The sequence below is a fragment of the Bolinopsis microptera genome, chromosome 6 (assembly GCF_026151205.1).
Source record: "Bolinopsis microptera isolate Bmic1 chromosome 6, MBARI_Bmic_1.0, whole genome shotgun sequence".
Classification (NCBI taxonomy): Eukaryota; Metazoa; Ctenophora; class Tentaculata; order Lobata; family Bolinopsidae; genus Bolinopsis; species Bolinopsis microptera.
This window is the reverse complement of record NC_087077.1, coordinates 3,898,848-3,916,136: the sequence shown is the minus strand read 5'-3', so window position 1 is coordinate 3,916,136 and position 17,289 is coordinate 3,898,848. Positions and strand designations below refer to the sequence as shown.

Sequence of the window (17,289 nt, the reverse complement as noted above, 5' to 3'; positions counted from 1 at the left end):
GCTAAATTCCAGATAAACGATTGATTTTATTATATTATAGACTATTAAACATTTAAATTCATATCTCACCTGTAAATATGATGTAAAAGATAACGTAGACACCCATCTTTTTGTCTTCATCATCCCTCATTTTCTCAATGAAGTCAATGAAACCAAACAAGGCCCACAGAAGAGTAGCTATTGTATTGGGTAGACTCTTAAAATTGTTAGGTATTTCTTCACCCGGGTACAAGTGAGGAATTTGTTTCATCAACACCATTATAGTCACTGAGAAAGCAACTAAAATTATTATTAACAGCAACATTATTTGCATAAGGTCCCCAATCATCGACTTCATCGCCAACTGCAGGGGTCCTATAACGTTATTTGAGTCTGTTAAGCTCAAGAATTTAATAGTCTGAAGGAAGCCTAGTGTTCCATACATGATCCACGCTATACTCTGGTAGAACTCATCGTGTTCCGTTAACTCTCTCCCTGGTTCTATCTTGTTTATAGTGTAGATTCTTACACCTGCTGTTGCAAAAAGCAACACTATAATTAAAATGTCAACTTGATTCCAGAAATGAGTCAAATAGTTCTTCCAGCCTAATTTCCGAAGTTGAATAAATTCCGTGTATATTTGACCAACAATACACGACCACAGAATATACTCGAAGAACATTTCAAACTGCGTAGACCGCGTCGGGAGTTCCTCTTGTAAACAAATAGCCAATAGGAACGCGAAACAAAGAATGAAACTAATGGAATCTGCAATGAGGCACAGCACTGGTGTACCCATAAAGTCGATGTATTCTCCTAAATCAGAATATCTCAACTTTCTCTGGCGGGGATCCTTCATCAAGTACTGAACACCGTAAAATGGGAATATCAAAACAGAGAACCACCAGTAAAAGAACAGAGATATCTTGTTCCAGATTGAGGAGTTCATGAACCTCCCAAAGTTTTGCTCTTTCAGTAAACTTTGAACAAAGGGATGAGCCACAAACTCTTTCTTTCTGAAGTATATAATTTCGTTATTTCGTGTTAGGAAACCCAAAAACATGACATATTACGCACGGATATTCAATTGCAAAAATGTGATTATACATACACAGCGAAATTTTTTTTGTGCCATCGAGCTCATAAAGTCATAAATCGCAATATGTTCCTCAAAATAAATAGCAGAATTGTCGAAACAAGACTCGAAGTTCAATTCTAGAAATAAAGTAATGCCCCTTATATAACATAGGAGTAGAAAACGTTAACTGGCAAGAGAATTTGAGGAGGGGTGCCTTGAAGACTAGGGTTTTACTTACGATGAGCTTATAGCCTTATCAATAATCTTCATCTCTCTTGAGAGTAGTCGTCTTGCTTCCCACAAGTTCTCACATTGATCAAGAAAACTATAAGCAAACGTTTCGCACTGAAAATGCAGAAGTTACAATGTGTCTATGTTATATAGATCAGGAGGTGACCGGGAATCCCGGTACCGGGATTGGCAATTTTGAGCTATCCCGGTCCCGGTCCCGGTCCCGGTCAACCGGGTCAAGTCACATTTTTCATCCCGGTCGCGGTCCCGGTCCCGGTCAAATGCTGATTTATGATCCCGGTCCCGGTCCCGGTCCCGGTTAATTCAGGATTCTTGGTCCCGGTCCCGGTCCCGGTCAATCACTCAAATTTGCCGGGATTTTGACCGGGATCTTTTACATAATTTCATTCACTGTGATTTTAAGTTTTGACTTTCATTCATTGTGAATTTCATCTTTAAACAACGCTCTGAGCCAAATAAAACAATGTTTAAAATTGCTAAACAAGTTTAGGTAACTAATATCGTTACATAACTCATAAGTGCAAACTAACATCAAGTTTTCAACGCCCAATTGTCAATTGTCAATTGGAATTGGAGAATGAAACTGTTGAATAATTTGAGGGATCATTGATTGAGGAATGAGGAATGAGGGTGAACTTGAGTAATCAGTACATGAACATTATTGGTGTAGTACATTAGGCCCATGCCCCATATTGACGGTTTTTTAAAAGTTTGTTCTAATTTAATATTCTAGTTATTACTTATTCAAATTGTTCAATTATAATGTAAATGAAAGTTGCAGCTTTCAATATGAGAATACCAGTTTTGGTCCCGGTCATCCCGGTCATCCCGGTCAAATCCCGGTCATCCCGGTAAAATTGGATTGTTGGTCCCGGTCCCGGTCCCGGTCCCGGTAAGATAGAAATCCCAGAAATTATTGGTCCCGGTCCCGGTCCCGGTCACGGTAAATTGATAATCTCAGTCCCAGTCCCGGTCCCGGTCCCGGTCAGGTACATTTTGTATCCCGGTCCCGGTCCCGGTCCCGGTCAGGCCTAAAATCATGTCCCGGTCACCTCCTGATATAGATATATTTACTAACTATGTATTATATATATAGACATAGTTAGTAAATAACGTCAGAGTCATAAGGGTGCTTTAAACTCTATGATTAGTAATCATTAATATGAAGTAGGGGGGGGGGGGGGGGGGGGGAGGTGGTCATGACTATTTTTGAGAGTCTCGACGAAAATGCCAAATTCTCATTCTCAAAAATTGTTTTTGAGAAAAGTTTCCAGGAGAGGCGAAACCTCATTCTCAAAAATTGATTTTGAGTATTTTTGGACCACATTGCACTGATATGAAGAATGATTTGGTATATCACTATTTTTGAGTGGACAATTTTTGAGAAAATGAGAAATCCATGCTTAATTTCTCAGATTCAAAAATGATTTTTGACTGGAAAATTTTGAGAAAATGAGAAATCCATCCTGAATTTCTCAGATTCAAAAATAATTTATGAGACATTTTTGAGTATTCCCGGCTAAAATGGTCAAATTCTCAGATTAAAAAATTCTCAAAATTACTCATGAACCCCCCCCCCCCCCCCCCCCCCCTACTGAAGTATTATTTAGTGTACCTCTTGTGCCAGCGAGCTGTATATATCGCGGTATTCCTCTCGCCGTTTCGCTAGAATGTAAAGTTTGTTGCTGACGCTGAATGCCGTCAATATCGGCTCTTTAGTCGCTGCTAGAATCGGCGGTGACACCAACATTTTCACCCCTGAAAATACACAGGAGTCAGGAGGTTAGGAAAACTTCAGCTCAGACAGATTTTCAAGTTCTATTTTGTTATCTCACCTAACCAAACATTCCCAAATCACAACAGAAGAGAAATGTCACCACAAGGACCAATACAAACCGAAGGAGTGCCCGGAAAATACTTTAAATTGGATTCCAGCGATATTATCAAACTGTCAACAAAGTAAGGAGAATAATTATCACTAAAATTATAGATGTGATATTTTTAACAAACCAGTTAAGGAGAAAGCTTTCTCATCGTTAACCCAATCGTTGCCAATTTGTGGATTACAAATACAGTTGAGAGCTTGCTGAAAATATTTACACCTTAAAAAATAAAATAACAATTAATATTATAAACTCATTCTATCACGTGTTGCTATATTTCGGCATTAAGACTGTTTAATATATTTATTATATTCGTGGCAATGCCAACCCTCGCGTAAGAAAATGTCACATATAATAACTATTTGCTGTCTAAATAGACAGGATTTTATAGACGAAATTCGCACTAAATTACAGAATCTGATATTTCATGATAAATACAATAGGAATCACTTCAATACTGGCTAACTGACTACCCGACAAAACACAAAATACCAATAAAATCTACTACTCCCAGTCTGGCTATCGTCTGTCAGGCACCTTAACAAATGTCCTCCTTGCATTCCACGTATTCCTGCATATTCCTGCATATTCCTGCATATTCCAGCCCGACAGTCACACATCCTCACCTGAATCTCAGCTCCTCTCTCCACCAGGACCCGAACCAGTTCTTTGTTCTGCGCTTTTGCCGCGCGCGACAGTGACGTTTCCTTTTGGAAGTTCTTGCTGATGGCGTTCACGTCCGCGTCACGTTCAATCAGGAAACGGACCAAGTCGTTGTGTTCCTTTTCTACCGCGAGCATCAGAGCTGTGCGGAGGGTTTGACATGTCAGTTACTGTTATAGCTGTTATTGCTTATAAAATGTAACAAGGCGTCAACACTTGTAATTACATAATCATATTATGATAACTTACAATTAAGATTGATTTGTTAATCCTACCAGACAGGCACGGTAACTCCAAGTACAGTTAAAATCATCAATGGGACTTCAGCTTTACATTGAATGGCTTCGTTTGATCATAAACTAGTTCAGATTTAATCTAAATTTAGGTTAAATCACGACAATTTAATACAAATGAAAATGAGTAAATAATATTTTCCTGCATGTTTCTACACTCTACAGTGGTATGCAATATGCATGTCCCATAAAAACAACCGGGCGTCCTAATCAGAATATGGGGACACCTAACATTAATAAAAGCGTTTATATTACGACGCTTCAGCTGACCTGTTACTCCGTAAGAGTTTGAGAAGTTGATCACTTCAGGATTCTGATCCAGGGTCTTCCTGATCTGCTCCATGTTTCCGTCTCGTACCTGCACCAGGAACTTGTCCCCCACCGAGGTAGGGGCCGCATTGGAGGACGACTGAAGTAAGGTGCGTTAAAGACGGTATCAGATATATTCTTTGTTTTTCTAGTATCTAGTACTACACTTATGAGATGCCTTATTGGGTATCTTAGTAAAGGCATCTTTTCCATCCGCTTCTTAGATGAAACACGACCGCTAGCTAGACGGTACTTTCTGGGTACGTGATGCAACATGATTGGGAATAATAAGATGAGCAATGAGACAAAGAGCTGAGGAATGGAGACAATGATTTGTGGAATGCTGTGGACAGAAAGCGTACCAATTGGCTGGAGACTGTTAAACTTTCGACTGATCGGACTGTCTCGAGATGGTTTAAAAGTCAAAAATTTGATTTTGCATTCTTCCTTGCTCCAGAAGTTCACTTACACGGCTCTTAGAGAAAAATTTAGTCATAAGCTTGATAACAGATATACCAGACTAGAGCATGATATCTAGACTGGTAGACTAGTATACGGTATCAAGATGAACTACAACAACAAGTCTGAAAGTGCTGGATAATATCTGTCATAATACCGGCAGTTTATCAAGAGGGATTGTAGAAATCAGCTCCGTTTAATATCCTGTAAACTCACTGCCAATACTGTCAACACTCGACAGTGGAATATGAAATTATTAAGAGATACTTTATCCATGACTTGCTTATTCACTTACTGAAACCAACACGATATGCATCTTAGGAATGCAGCACTCAACCACCAGACAAAACGAGATATAGTAAGCGTTTGGTGTGTGGAGCCCTTTTTATTGTAAACCGGAGGTGGGCGGAGAAGTGGGCTATTATAATTGGATTAGAATAGAAAATCGAAGTTTAATTAGTGGTGCAGTGTAAAGTATAGTAAGATGGGTAGTGCCATCTAAATTAAGTGAATAAAAAGAAGGGTTGTCAGTTGTCACGTACGTACAAGACTAGCTCTGTTTGGTGCCTTTGATATCTGCGAGAAAGCGACAAAGCTAGGCAATTACAGTTGTTTGATACGCAAAGGATATTTACAGTATGAGGATTATAAAGAGAAATGTGTTGTGTAGTGCTCTGAGTCTAACTGTTAGTTTCTCTTTTAAGGTCACACTGTGCTCTACTCCTATATGATTGTACTAAAGCTGAGCCCCTCCTTCCCAGTTTTAATTGGGAAATTTTAACGTAAATTTTAGCCCAAAAATACTTCCGGGAAAAATTTAATTTTGAGAAGGCTGTAAAGTGTTAAAATAAACTTTGGATTATAGGCTAACACAGTTGAACCTGCAAACCCACCAAATATTGAAACTCATTGTCCTTGCTGTTGCCAGCAATGTTCTGGATAGAGCTGAGGACCACTTTAACCCTTCTCCACCCTGATAGCATCCGACTCTTCTCCATCCACCCACTCTACAGTCTAGACAATAAAACAATGAATAGCGCACAAAAACACCATTAATACTGGTGTTGCAAGACAGGCAGCTGTTAGAGACGAGGAATGTCTCGCAATATGCAGCGATGAAATCACTTGTGGCATGTGGCAAGTGTGGCAGCTAGAATTGGGAGAAGGAAAATAGGTCCGCTATATATTATCAGCTACAAAGGATATTGTGCTAAAAGATATGGGGAAAGGCCTCTGTCTCCGAGTTGTATACTATTTAGAGTGTCGAGGAGGCGCTGAATTCTATATAGAAATCATGGTATACTAGCACCGCGGTATGCAGTCAAGTATATTCAATCTAATCAAAGATAATTTGAGTCAAAATATGTGCGAATGTATTGTTAACGGGGCTTGACACTGTAAAGGTCTGCAGTGTTCAGAAGAGGAGGTGAACTGTTTGACAATATCGATAGTTAAGGAATGTGTTACGGCTATTGAGCACATCAGATTGTATACAACCCTCCACAAACACTTATCAGACTTATCTGACTTGTGGATACAGCCACATACCGGTCGGTGCGGGACACGACAAACAAAAGCCGCGAGTGCCCCAGACAACTGTCAAGTGCCGAGTGCGACTAGAGCCGCGCGGTGCCCCAGACAACTGTCAAGTGCCGAGTGCGACTAGAGCGCGACTAGAGCAGGGAGTACTAACAGGAACTGCAAACGAGTGCAGAGTGAGCTGCAAGTACAGAGCGAGCTGCGAGTGCTATTACATACTATAACTGCAAACGAGTGTCATTCTAGACTTTGTGATCTTGTCATGATGACACTTTGATATTAAAGTGGAGAAAATGACGTAATAAAACAAACTATGCTTCATGTAGTGATGAGAGAGCTGAACAGTCCCTCTTTACTAGAATTAGCTACAGTTATTATTAGCTTCAAAGCAGCATCAGCTCACTAAAGTCTAAACCTAGTTAATGTTTACCGTGTTATTATCTGGCGTCCCTCCTGCAGTCACCAAGTTTTGTAGTGACCCCATAACTGCAGTCTGCATCCTTTGTAGGTTACTCAGCCTCATAGTCATCTTAACCTCCACAGTGGTGTCACAGTGGTGTCACGTGGGTTTCTGACACCCTTCTTTTCTCACCAGACACACGAACCGAGCAGCCCTACAAGAAAGCTCAGAGCTAAGGGAAACCGGATACTACTACAACAAAGTGTACAAAAAACGAGGAACAATGTTGGAGAAATAGTGAGAATGTAGCTGAGTTATACTTGTTGTTTATGGGAAGCTCAGTGCCTGGGGTAGGATGACTGTTAACAGTGGGTAGTAGTTAGATAACTGTTAACAGCCTGCATTCTTTATACCTTACCTTGTACACTAGTGGCACTTTACCAACACTTTACTAACACTTTACTAACTACTGCCGGGTGTGGAGCGTGCTGCTTTACAGCTAATATTAGATTGCCTGTACCTCACCTCATTAGTGCTACAACAGAGTCACCTCATTGCTAAAACGCACTAAAACAGAGCCGGGTTGTTTTACCAGGAAGCCACTACAGGTTTTACATTGGTTAAGGTATGACATAGTCAGTTGCTGGTGGATTTGTTAAAGATTGAAATGTTTATTCTTTTTAAAGTAGGGTTCTGGAAGCTAGCCGTCAAGATATAAGGAGCCAGAAATTATGTTAATGAGGACTTCAGGATTGATCCGATGATAGTTGAAAGTTGAAACATAACAACTGAGTGTTACACAAGTGTTACTCTTACTATAACACTTGTGGATATGCTTCTCCGAGCTTTTCATTTAGAATTAAAGCCTTCATATTATGGAGCCAGGATGTGGACTAGCCGTACCTCGTTAAAGTATTTAATTATCATATACATAATAATACTCAAATTATTTGTTATTATACATAGTAGTGTTGAAAGTATTAAAACTTGTTTGATAGCCGTTTCGAATTATATGTACGTGGGCTGCCCATTAGCCGGCTGGTAGGGAAGACTCTTAAAAGCCTCCTTCAGCCGAGAAGCCAAAACATAGGAATTCTGAGCTGAGACATGATTCATGTTTTGATGACTTATATCTTTGATAATCTCTAAATATAGGCATCAGGATTTTCAGTCGTTGGATAGTGGGAGGATAAAGTATGGCAAAAATAAACGTATAATGTATATACATTATAAAGTATGTTATGTTGCATTATACATAATGTATGTTGTACTATTATATATTATACAGTACAACAGTTGTGGAAGAAAATACAATCCCGAAACCTTAATGACGTGAAATCCTATAACCTGGACAATAAGGACTTGCCAACCTTTATCACTTACTAATTATCTAATTACTAATTACTAATTATAGTATCATAGTACTAGATAATGATACCAAACATATTATACTCGATCAGTTCAGCGATCATTCAGCTCCAAAACGTGCTGGATACTAGAGACAATGGGTAGGCAGTATAGTTTACACTTCACTGGTGATTGTGATAAGTGCGATCTATAGTTCAGAGAAGAAACCTTTTAAACAAGAATTTCGCCGCGGTTAAACCACGCACGATCAATTTTCCCTACGATGTACTTGTATCTTGTAGTTGTACCATTAATTATTTCGAGTGAAAAGTGTGACCGGAAAAAGTGCAACATATTTACATACTTTGTTTTTAATAAATGAGTGGGATTCACGCATGGTAAAAATTGACGATTTATTTGACCAATGTAGTGCCGCGCGCATCAACAATAAATGAATCCAGAAAATTGCGGAAAATAACTTTGCGAAGGAGGAACTTCACTGTAATCAATTAACACATGGCTAGCGTCGCGCGCAGCATAACAAACGCTTCCAATACACATAATTATAGGGGAATGGTCTATATTGCGAAGGAGCAGACTTTTGTCGTCAACGTAGGACCGTCGGGCCACCTCATATATCTAAACCCGATTACTTATTCCCTACGATCTTTTTGCCTTCGGCAAGAGTAGGGAAAAAAATTGTCATTTTCCTTGAAAACTAACGACTATACCTACCATAATTTGCATACAATGAATATTGTTAAAGAAGAATTACATTATAATGACCAACATGAGCGACAAAACAAGAGCAAAGATTACTGATACGCTTTCAATGAACGTTTACTAATGAACGTTTATAACATTTATTTATAATGAACGTTTATTCCAAAGCAATTTCGGTGCGAAAATGTGGAAAGTTGCAGAGAATGTGTCCTCAACTATCCCCGTAGTTGTATAGTAGTTCATTAACGAACCAGAAATCTGTACAGACTAAGAACGGAACATACATAAAACCGTAGCATATTGGAGTGACTCAATTAACTTGGAGCCACATTTTCTTGGAGCCGCGCAATGTTCTTACAAACTAAGACTACTGCAGGTTAATGCAAGATGAGCAACATTTCTACGAACAATCAGGAGGAAATAGAGTTAACTAATTGTACAACTAACTGTTATAGTCAGTGTAACTAACTGTAGAACTAACTGCAGAATGAGAATTACCCACCTTGTCCCTACCGTCGTCATTACTGAGCAGACTTCCTTTTGAGATTAGCTTCTTCATCTGGTTTGCCACTGACGATTGCTGAAATAAAAGTAGGTAAAAAACAAAGTACTATAACTAGTGTACAAAGTACAAACTACAACGCTAGAACAATACAGCGTTAGATCAGACAGCAAATACTGAGACAGGACTCCTATATGATCAGATCTGTAACAAAATTCCAAATAATAAAACAGGGATTTAATATACAGAGCTGGTTATTACAGACATCAGAAAATATAAAAGTAACGCAGCAGTATTTGTACGTGCCACACCACGTTTATCAGACACAACCCGTACGTGGTATGTGAGTTCTGGTCGCTATGGTAACTATGTAAGTGCTGCCAGCTGCACGTGTGAGATTATTCTTACTTATCACGTACTTTTTTGTGTGCATTTCTTTTTAAACTCATAGAGAGGTCAGTAGACTGAGGGAACAAGTGAAATACAGCAATAAGTTTATCATACACAGCTGTACACACAACTAACATACAGTTCCAAGGAAATAATAAATAGTCTGTTATTGGATCAGGTAGGGGGGATCAGGTATAACGGGGGTACACTGCAATTTAAAGGTGAGTAGATGATATTGTAAACGTTTCTGGAAATAGAGGACAGAATTCAGTTCCGCGAGGGAAGTCATACATGTAATAGTTCAGGCGATTATTTTGGTTTTTCTGTTCAATCTTCCACTTTGTACAACAAGTCGTACAATCTGAATGTAATCTTTTTACAAATGCTGGAATATCTCCACTATGTATATATCTATATCTGGGTATGTGTTGGTAGTGCTTCTTAAAATATTTGATATTTTCGTCACTGGATGTGAACAGTTTCAAAATATTAATTGAAATGTTTGATGACTCTGAATATTCTAAATGTCGTTGAGTTTAACATCAAAGAAAATATCAATATATTTGTCATTTTAGTCTCGCTGGTAACCTATCCAAAAATTTTAATACATACCTTAGCTGCGATCATTTTCAAATGCATTGTGTGATCGAAAAAAGCAATAAAAAACAGCAATATTCCGACGAACATTTTCAAAGTTTTGCGGGGGGGGGGGGGGGGGGGGGGATCAGGTACTAAGTGTATGACCCCCCCCCCGCACAGAACGTCTTAGTGTATACAATAAACTCTTCATAATGGTGTGATACTGTGAGGCGGCCTAATGACTAGAGGGAGTCACAGTTAGAATTTCAATATTAAGTGCTTCCAGTTGTCATCTTAACTTGTAACGTGAATAACACGCTAATCGTTATAGAGGCCGCAGAATTGAAGAAGAGCGATATTCCTGGCATGAGGTAAAGTGGAGGTAAAGTGGAGGTTAAGTGGAGGTAAAGTGGAGGTAAAGTGGAAGTAAAGTGGAGGTAAAGTGGAGGTAAAGTGGAAGAAAAGTTGAGGTAAAGTGGAAGTAAAGTAGAGGTAAAGTGGAGGTAAAGTGGAAGTAAAGTGGAAGTAAAGTGGAAGTAAAGTGGAGGTAAAGTGGAGGTAAGGTGGAAGTAAAGTGGAGGTAAAGTGGAAGTAAAGTGGAAGTAAAGTGGAAGTAAAGTGGAGGTAAGGTGGAAGTAAAGTGGAGGTAAAGTGGAAGTAAAGTGGAAGTAAAGTGGAAGTAAAGTGGAGGTAAAGTGGAAGTAAAGTGGAGGTAAAGTGGAAGTAAAGTGGAGGTAAAGTGGAGGTAAAGTGGAAGTAAAGTGGAGGTAAAGTGGAAGTAAAGTGGAGGTAAAGTGGAGGTAAAGTGGAAGTAAAGTGGAGGTAAGGTGGAAGTAAAGTGGAGGTAAAGTGGAGGTAAAGTGGAAGTAAAGTGGAGGTAAAGTGGAGGTAAAGTGGAGGTAAAGTGGAGGTAAAGTTATAAAACACGTTTTCCAGATATAAGAAGTGTTGAAATGTCTCCCCTACATGCAAGGCTAACTAACCGGGGAGTTTAACCGCCTCTAAACTGCACTGTGGAAAGTTGTGGAAAGTTGGATTTCCTAGATTATATTGGGTATCAAGACAGCCATTCTGGAGTAGCCACAGTTAACTGAGAACTGTATTTTTAGAATAGCTATCGGCTTTCGAGAACTTATAATTGGATTAACTATCGGCTTTCTAAAATTTTATGAAACATTTACATGTAATTTGATATACTATGGCTTCTTGTTTAACGGAATAAACGACGTCGTGTAACCCAGTTTTCAAGGTACAAGTAATAAAACTTGGATTCGTATTACATAATCAAATTGATCTTTAAAGGTTACTAAAGGTTTTAAACCTACATTTTAGATATGCAAACTTATATAAGTTATAGAAGTAATGCTTATCTGACATCTCATTTAAAGCATACATTTTATTTCATATAACCTTTCACTGTACTAACAATCAAGCGAATCTACCAGTTAAGCTCTTTTATGAATATGCCTCAATGCTGCAGGTAGAGATAAGTATAGGGTTAAGGTAGATTACTATTTTTGGAATCAGACATCATTACCAGTAAACACCTCAGGAGAGTCCTGTTCATAAACGTAACAAGTGTTAGGCTGTTAAAGTATTGTACAGAACAGGGAACTACTTGGAGTAGCACTATGTCGGAACAGTTGATGTCCGACAAAAAGTAATCGATGACGTAGATGAGTCAATGTCGGAACAGTTGATGTCTGACAAAAAGTAATCGATGACTTAGAATCGACGTCGTGGATGAGTCATATAGCCACTCAATGAAGTGTGCCTAGAACAGGAACGTCATGATATGAAGTAAAAGGGGAGAACTGTAATTAAACAAAGACAATAAAACTAAAAATGTATAAACCTTCCCGATGGACCTCAAAGCGCTCATCAAGGGACTAGAAGACCCCGTCTCACCTCCCTTGAAGGTATACGCAGTGGAAATATCAATATCTAGCGAGTCTATCCTGATAGTATCCTGTCCTGCTCCCAACACCTGATCCAACTCATCCAGCACAGCTTCCTCCTCCTCAGACAAGTGCCCGTCTATCAGCGATGACGTCACACTGTGTCGCTTGACGTCATAATCTCGTTCCGGCTTGTTGTTTTCAACCAGACCATCAGGCTCGAGGTTAACTAGCGGAACCTGCTCCGCAGTGACTGGAAGTATTCCCGTACCAATTACATCCGATTCTGTCCTAGTCAGAAATATCTTCGGAATGGATTTCCTGCTTCCGGGACTTCGCGATATATCTGACATAAACTGGAAGGTTTTGTAATATAAACAGGGCTTTAGTCGCACTTAGCCGCACTAAGTCGCACTTTAGTCGCACTAAGACGTGTCCGGCGGAGAATATACTAACTAACGACACTGATCAGTAACTAAACAAATTATCAGATTGTACTACTATACAAGATGTGTTGGAATAGGCGGCTACTAATAAACTAATAAACTGCATTAAATGGAATGTAGATCTCGAGCGGGAACGAATTTGAAAACTAAGAAAAGTGACTTCTATAATACAAGTCTAACACATGTCTAAAACAATGTCCAATATGGAGCTAAAATACCGGAGCTAAACAATGTGTATCAGCCATATAGTGCTGAGTGTCCAGCAATTCAACTAATCACATAGAATAGCAGTATAGTGGGAACAACAAAACAAAATGTGAAGAGGGAGCTAATGTTAACGGGAGTTAGAAGGAGTTGTAACACTAACAGCACGCAGAACAAACACAGAGAGAGTGAGTGTAATTAGTTTTTAATGTTAATACAGGGCGGTGTGTGATGTCATCACACTCTTTACCCGATACAATTCTGCGAGCTAATGGAATCAGCGAGTGCGCGCTCTGCAGGTATTGGATACCGGACGTTTGTCCCGCTCTAGAAGCTGCGGTCCAGCATGTTGTTACACACATATTTCTAATATTTTCAACATTCTGACACCCCAGAAATTGGATTAGATGAGATCATCGATCATCATCATGTATATAAATCTTATCAAGCATATGATTGTAGAGTGTAGAAGTTTGATATTATATTCTTAAATCTTATGGCAAGTAAACTTAATTATGTGCCGGATTGTGAGTATTAGAAACAGATTGTGCCATGCCCATATGTTAATATGTACATATTTAGGGTTACGAATCTGATGTTTGGTGGTTATACTGACTTTAATAAGGTTTTGTGATCAATGTCACGTGACTTGGAACTTTACATCAGCTTACTTAATTACTCACTACTTACCAGCAAGAAAATATGTATTTGTAATAATTTGAAATTATGTATTTGTAATAATTTAAAAATATGTATTTGTAATTTTGTATAAGCACGTACTTTGTATGAAATTAAAGAACTTAACGATGCAATGTTACACCCCCAATTCTTATATCTACGGTTTGTTTAAAGGGTGTGTACATGGTGGACTTCAAAGAAATGTATCGTACAAAGGGAAGAGAGACAACTGTATATCTGGAATGTTCGTGTGAAGTCTAATTATTGACACAGATCGTGAAAATGAAGCATTTAAAGATGCATCTACACTGTAGAATTTCCAATATAAACTTAATAAATTATCATCCTGACTGAGTTCGTAGTAAAAAAATTACAAATGCAAACAAATGTATACGTGGTGTTAACAAGAAAACCAAATGAAAGTTTTTGTAACCAGAGCAAGAGAAATGCACAGAGCACGATCAACAGCAGGTACTATAAAGCGGCTCTGACCGATCATTTAGAGAATTCCTGTAAAATAATGTATTGACAGGCTGCCCAGAAAGGTAAAGGAACACCTACCTAACAGGTACCCTTATAAAAAATAGCAGAATTTTGTCTCACTTATTTATAACTTATACTTACAACTTTATACTTACAAATGTATTACCTGGGGACCCCAGGCTATTATATTTATGTTCATAATCATAGAGTAGAGATTTGGCGGAATGACGGGCTGAGCGCCGCCTAGTAAACAAATTTATAGTAAACATAACTTACTTGGAACTTACTTACAAATTTATAGTAAATATAACTTACTTGTAAACAAATTTATAGTAAATATAACTTACTTGGAACCTTCCATCCTCCAGGGCCTCCATGTTCGGAGTGTTTATGATAATGAAATCAACTGTGGATAAACTCGACATATTGCAAAACGTTTACTTTACCAATTACACGACACGACACGGTACGATAGATACGACATTAGATAATGTGTACTCGACACTGGATATTATAGGAGGTTAGGAGATCCTAGATAATAAGTGCTAATTATAGCGCTCTCACTTGATTACTGTTCATATATACATTAGATATGTTATGCATTAGATATATCATGCATTGTGTTAAGATTACATTGTGTTAAGATTACAATTATGAGCACGATATTTTCGACGTGTTTCTTGAAAATTGTGGGATGAATGACAAAAAATGTGACAAAATTTTTTATATATGAATTGTGTGAACTTTTCACCATGAATGACAAAAATATTGGAACAGAGGTTCTGAATTCTGATGTAGGTTTCAATCGCAGATCAACCAAAAATTGTAGTACCAGTGTTTTGAGTTTTCTAGTCCGTGATAAAACCGTGAAAAACACGTGATAAAATGTGAAAAACACGTGATAAAATGTGAAAAACACGTGATAAAACCGTGAAAAACACGTGATAAAACCGTAAAAAACAAGTGATAAAACCGTGAAAACACGTGATAAAACCGTGAAAAACACGTGATAATACCGTGAAAAACAAGTGATAAAACCGTGAAAAACACGTGATAAAACCGTGAAAAACACGTGATAAAACCGTGAAAAACACGTGATAAAACCGTGAAAAAACACGTGATAAAACCGTGAAAAACACGTGATAAAACCGTGAAAAACACGTGATAAAACCGTGAAAACACGTGATAAAACCGTGAAAAACAAGTGATAATACCGTGAAAAACAAGTGATAAAACCGTGAAAAACACGTGATAAAATGTGAAAAACGCGTGATAAAATTAAAATGCGAAAAACACGTGATAAAATGCGAAAAACACGTGATAGAATGTGAAAAACACGTATTGATTGTTAAGTGCTGAAGTTAGACAGCTCCACCTACCAACTCCATGCTCATCATAGTGACGGTCGCTCTCCGTCTCTTGGTCGAGACTCTGTTGGCCGGAACCCTGCTGAGCGACATTCCGGCGTCTTGCGGAGGAAACAAGTCGTCTAACCGCAAACAAGGGGGCGAGGAAACTTACTAAAGAGAAGAGACTGACACGTGTACAACTTACAAGAAGAGAGACTGGGTTATGTGCAGTAAGCAGCCGTTTCAGTCTAACAAAGTGAATGATGGCTGTAGCGGACTACAGAGTGCTGGTTTGTAGCGGACTACAGAGTGTTGGTTTGACAGATCAGCTCTGTGCTTGTAAACAATGCAGCAGAAACCATACTCATAGCAATATATGTGGCGACTGTGGTCTCGTACCACGAGCTGGTATTTGAAAAGTGAGCAGTATGATCCTAGATAAGTCACGTGATCCTAGATAAGTCACGTGATCCGAATACCGCATCCTAATGATGGTCAGAGATTAGGATTAATTCACAGAGGGATGGTGCACGTCACTGGACCAATTAACGGAGTTGTATACAAACATTACTGTTAAACTAGTCGACAAGTGGAGGATGTTTCCGCAAGAATGTGAGGCATGATCTGCCAATCAAGATATGCGTTCTTGGTTTTCCGGATTCCATCTCCGGTTTGAGATCGTTAAAGGAAGCTTTGAGGTTATGCAGGGTACTACTAAAACAGATGATGACTTCAGTTAATTTCAATAAAAACTTCATAATGGAGCATATTGTTATTTGTGTTTACTATGCATGTGACAAGATGACAGCATATTACTTGTATGGCGACTATTTACAGGTCACTGTTGCACTAAGATCGTTTAGGGAATTGTTTCTTGGCAAAGAACGATAAATTGCCATAGTAAACACTGACATAACTTCAACAATGCGAGCAATTTTTGTGGGTTTATTTGGCATACTTCAAAAATTTGTCTATCTGCCCACAACTTGTATGGTAAAAGTCTGCTTAATCCTTGAAAAGTTGCTCAATTTATGTATGAATGGAGTTATAGCAAAGTTTGGTCGCAGAAATAAAGCTAATTCAAGGACTCCTATTAATTTGTTCAGACGAAAAGGTCCTCCTGTTTCTCTGTGGGCCGAGGACATGCTGCGTAGCGTCCATCAACGTATTATCAATCATTGTACCGGATTCATTTGGACCATGCAGATTCATATAATGGTGGAGAGATATATTGATCTTGACATTCATCAACCAATTAGCTTCGAGCAGCGACCCAAGGGACCAATTAGCTTCGAGCAGCGACCCAAGGGACCAATTAGCTTCGAGCAGCGACCCAAGGGACCAATTAGCTTCGAGCAGCGACCCAAGGGACCAACTCAACAAAATATCAAAAAAAGGCAAAACGTCAGCAAAACTTGTACAACTAGAAAGCTAGAATGACGGAGTACAGGACAAACAATGGCATTTGTTCTGCGCATTAACCTACCAGAGCCGCACACCAACTATAAAGCGCACATAACTAACTCACGATAATTTATTGTCGATACAATTGCGTGATATAAAATGGAAACCTAAAATTTCCGTCAAATTAGCCACATTCCTCCCCGACTAATAGGTTTTACTGTCACGCCAAACAAGCCCAACTGATAAGACTCCTAATTGCACCAATTCATCCTGGATCAAGTGCAGTCATTACCTAGCAATTAACTGTATCCAAATCAGTAATTCCTTAAGGAACGCGGGAGTACACTTTATTTACTGTTCAGGTGCTGCAGTCAGTATGGTATGAAGTCTATGTTTTCGCCGCCTGGACTTCAAGAAGTAAGGAAATTGGA

At 38.8% G+C, this 17,289-nt stretch overlaps 1 protein-coding gene across 7 annotated transcripts in view; it reads right to left on the bottom strand.

Moving 5' to 3' along the window:
* The window catches only part of LOC134816403 (transient receptor potential-gamma protein-like), a 40,722-nt gene that overhangs the window by 2,140 nt on the left and 21,293 nt on the right, over window positions 1-17,289 (bottom strand). For 4 of the 7 annotated variants that reach the window (XM_063825238.1, XM_063825236.1, XM_063825235.1 and 1 more), the window contains 7 exons: window positions 9,428-9,505; window positions 4,419-4,557; window positions 3,819-3,997; window positions 3,320-3,395; window positions 2,925-3,067; window positions 1,296-1,402; window positions 70-995 (listed from right to left, as the gene is read on the bottom strand). In XM_063825238.1, coding sequence (XP_063681308.1) covers window positions 70-995; window positions 1,296-1,402; window positions 2,925-3,067; window positions 3,320-3,395; window positions 3,819-3,997; window positions 4,419-4,557; window positions 9,428-9,484 — 1,627 coding nt within the window. In that variant the 5' untranslated portion in view covers window positions 9,485-9,505. Of the gene's footprint in view, window positions 1-69; window positions 996-1,295; window positions 1,403-2,924; window positions 3,068-3,319; window positions 3,396-3,818; window positions 3,998-4,418; window positions 4,558-6,885; window positions 7,122-9,427; window positions 9,506-12,251; window positions 13,102-17,289 lie in introns of those variants that run through there. The other 3 variants (XM_063825233.1, XM_063825232.1, XM_063825237.1) reach the window with 3 other exon arrangements.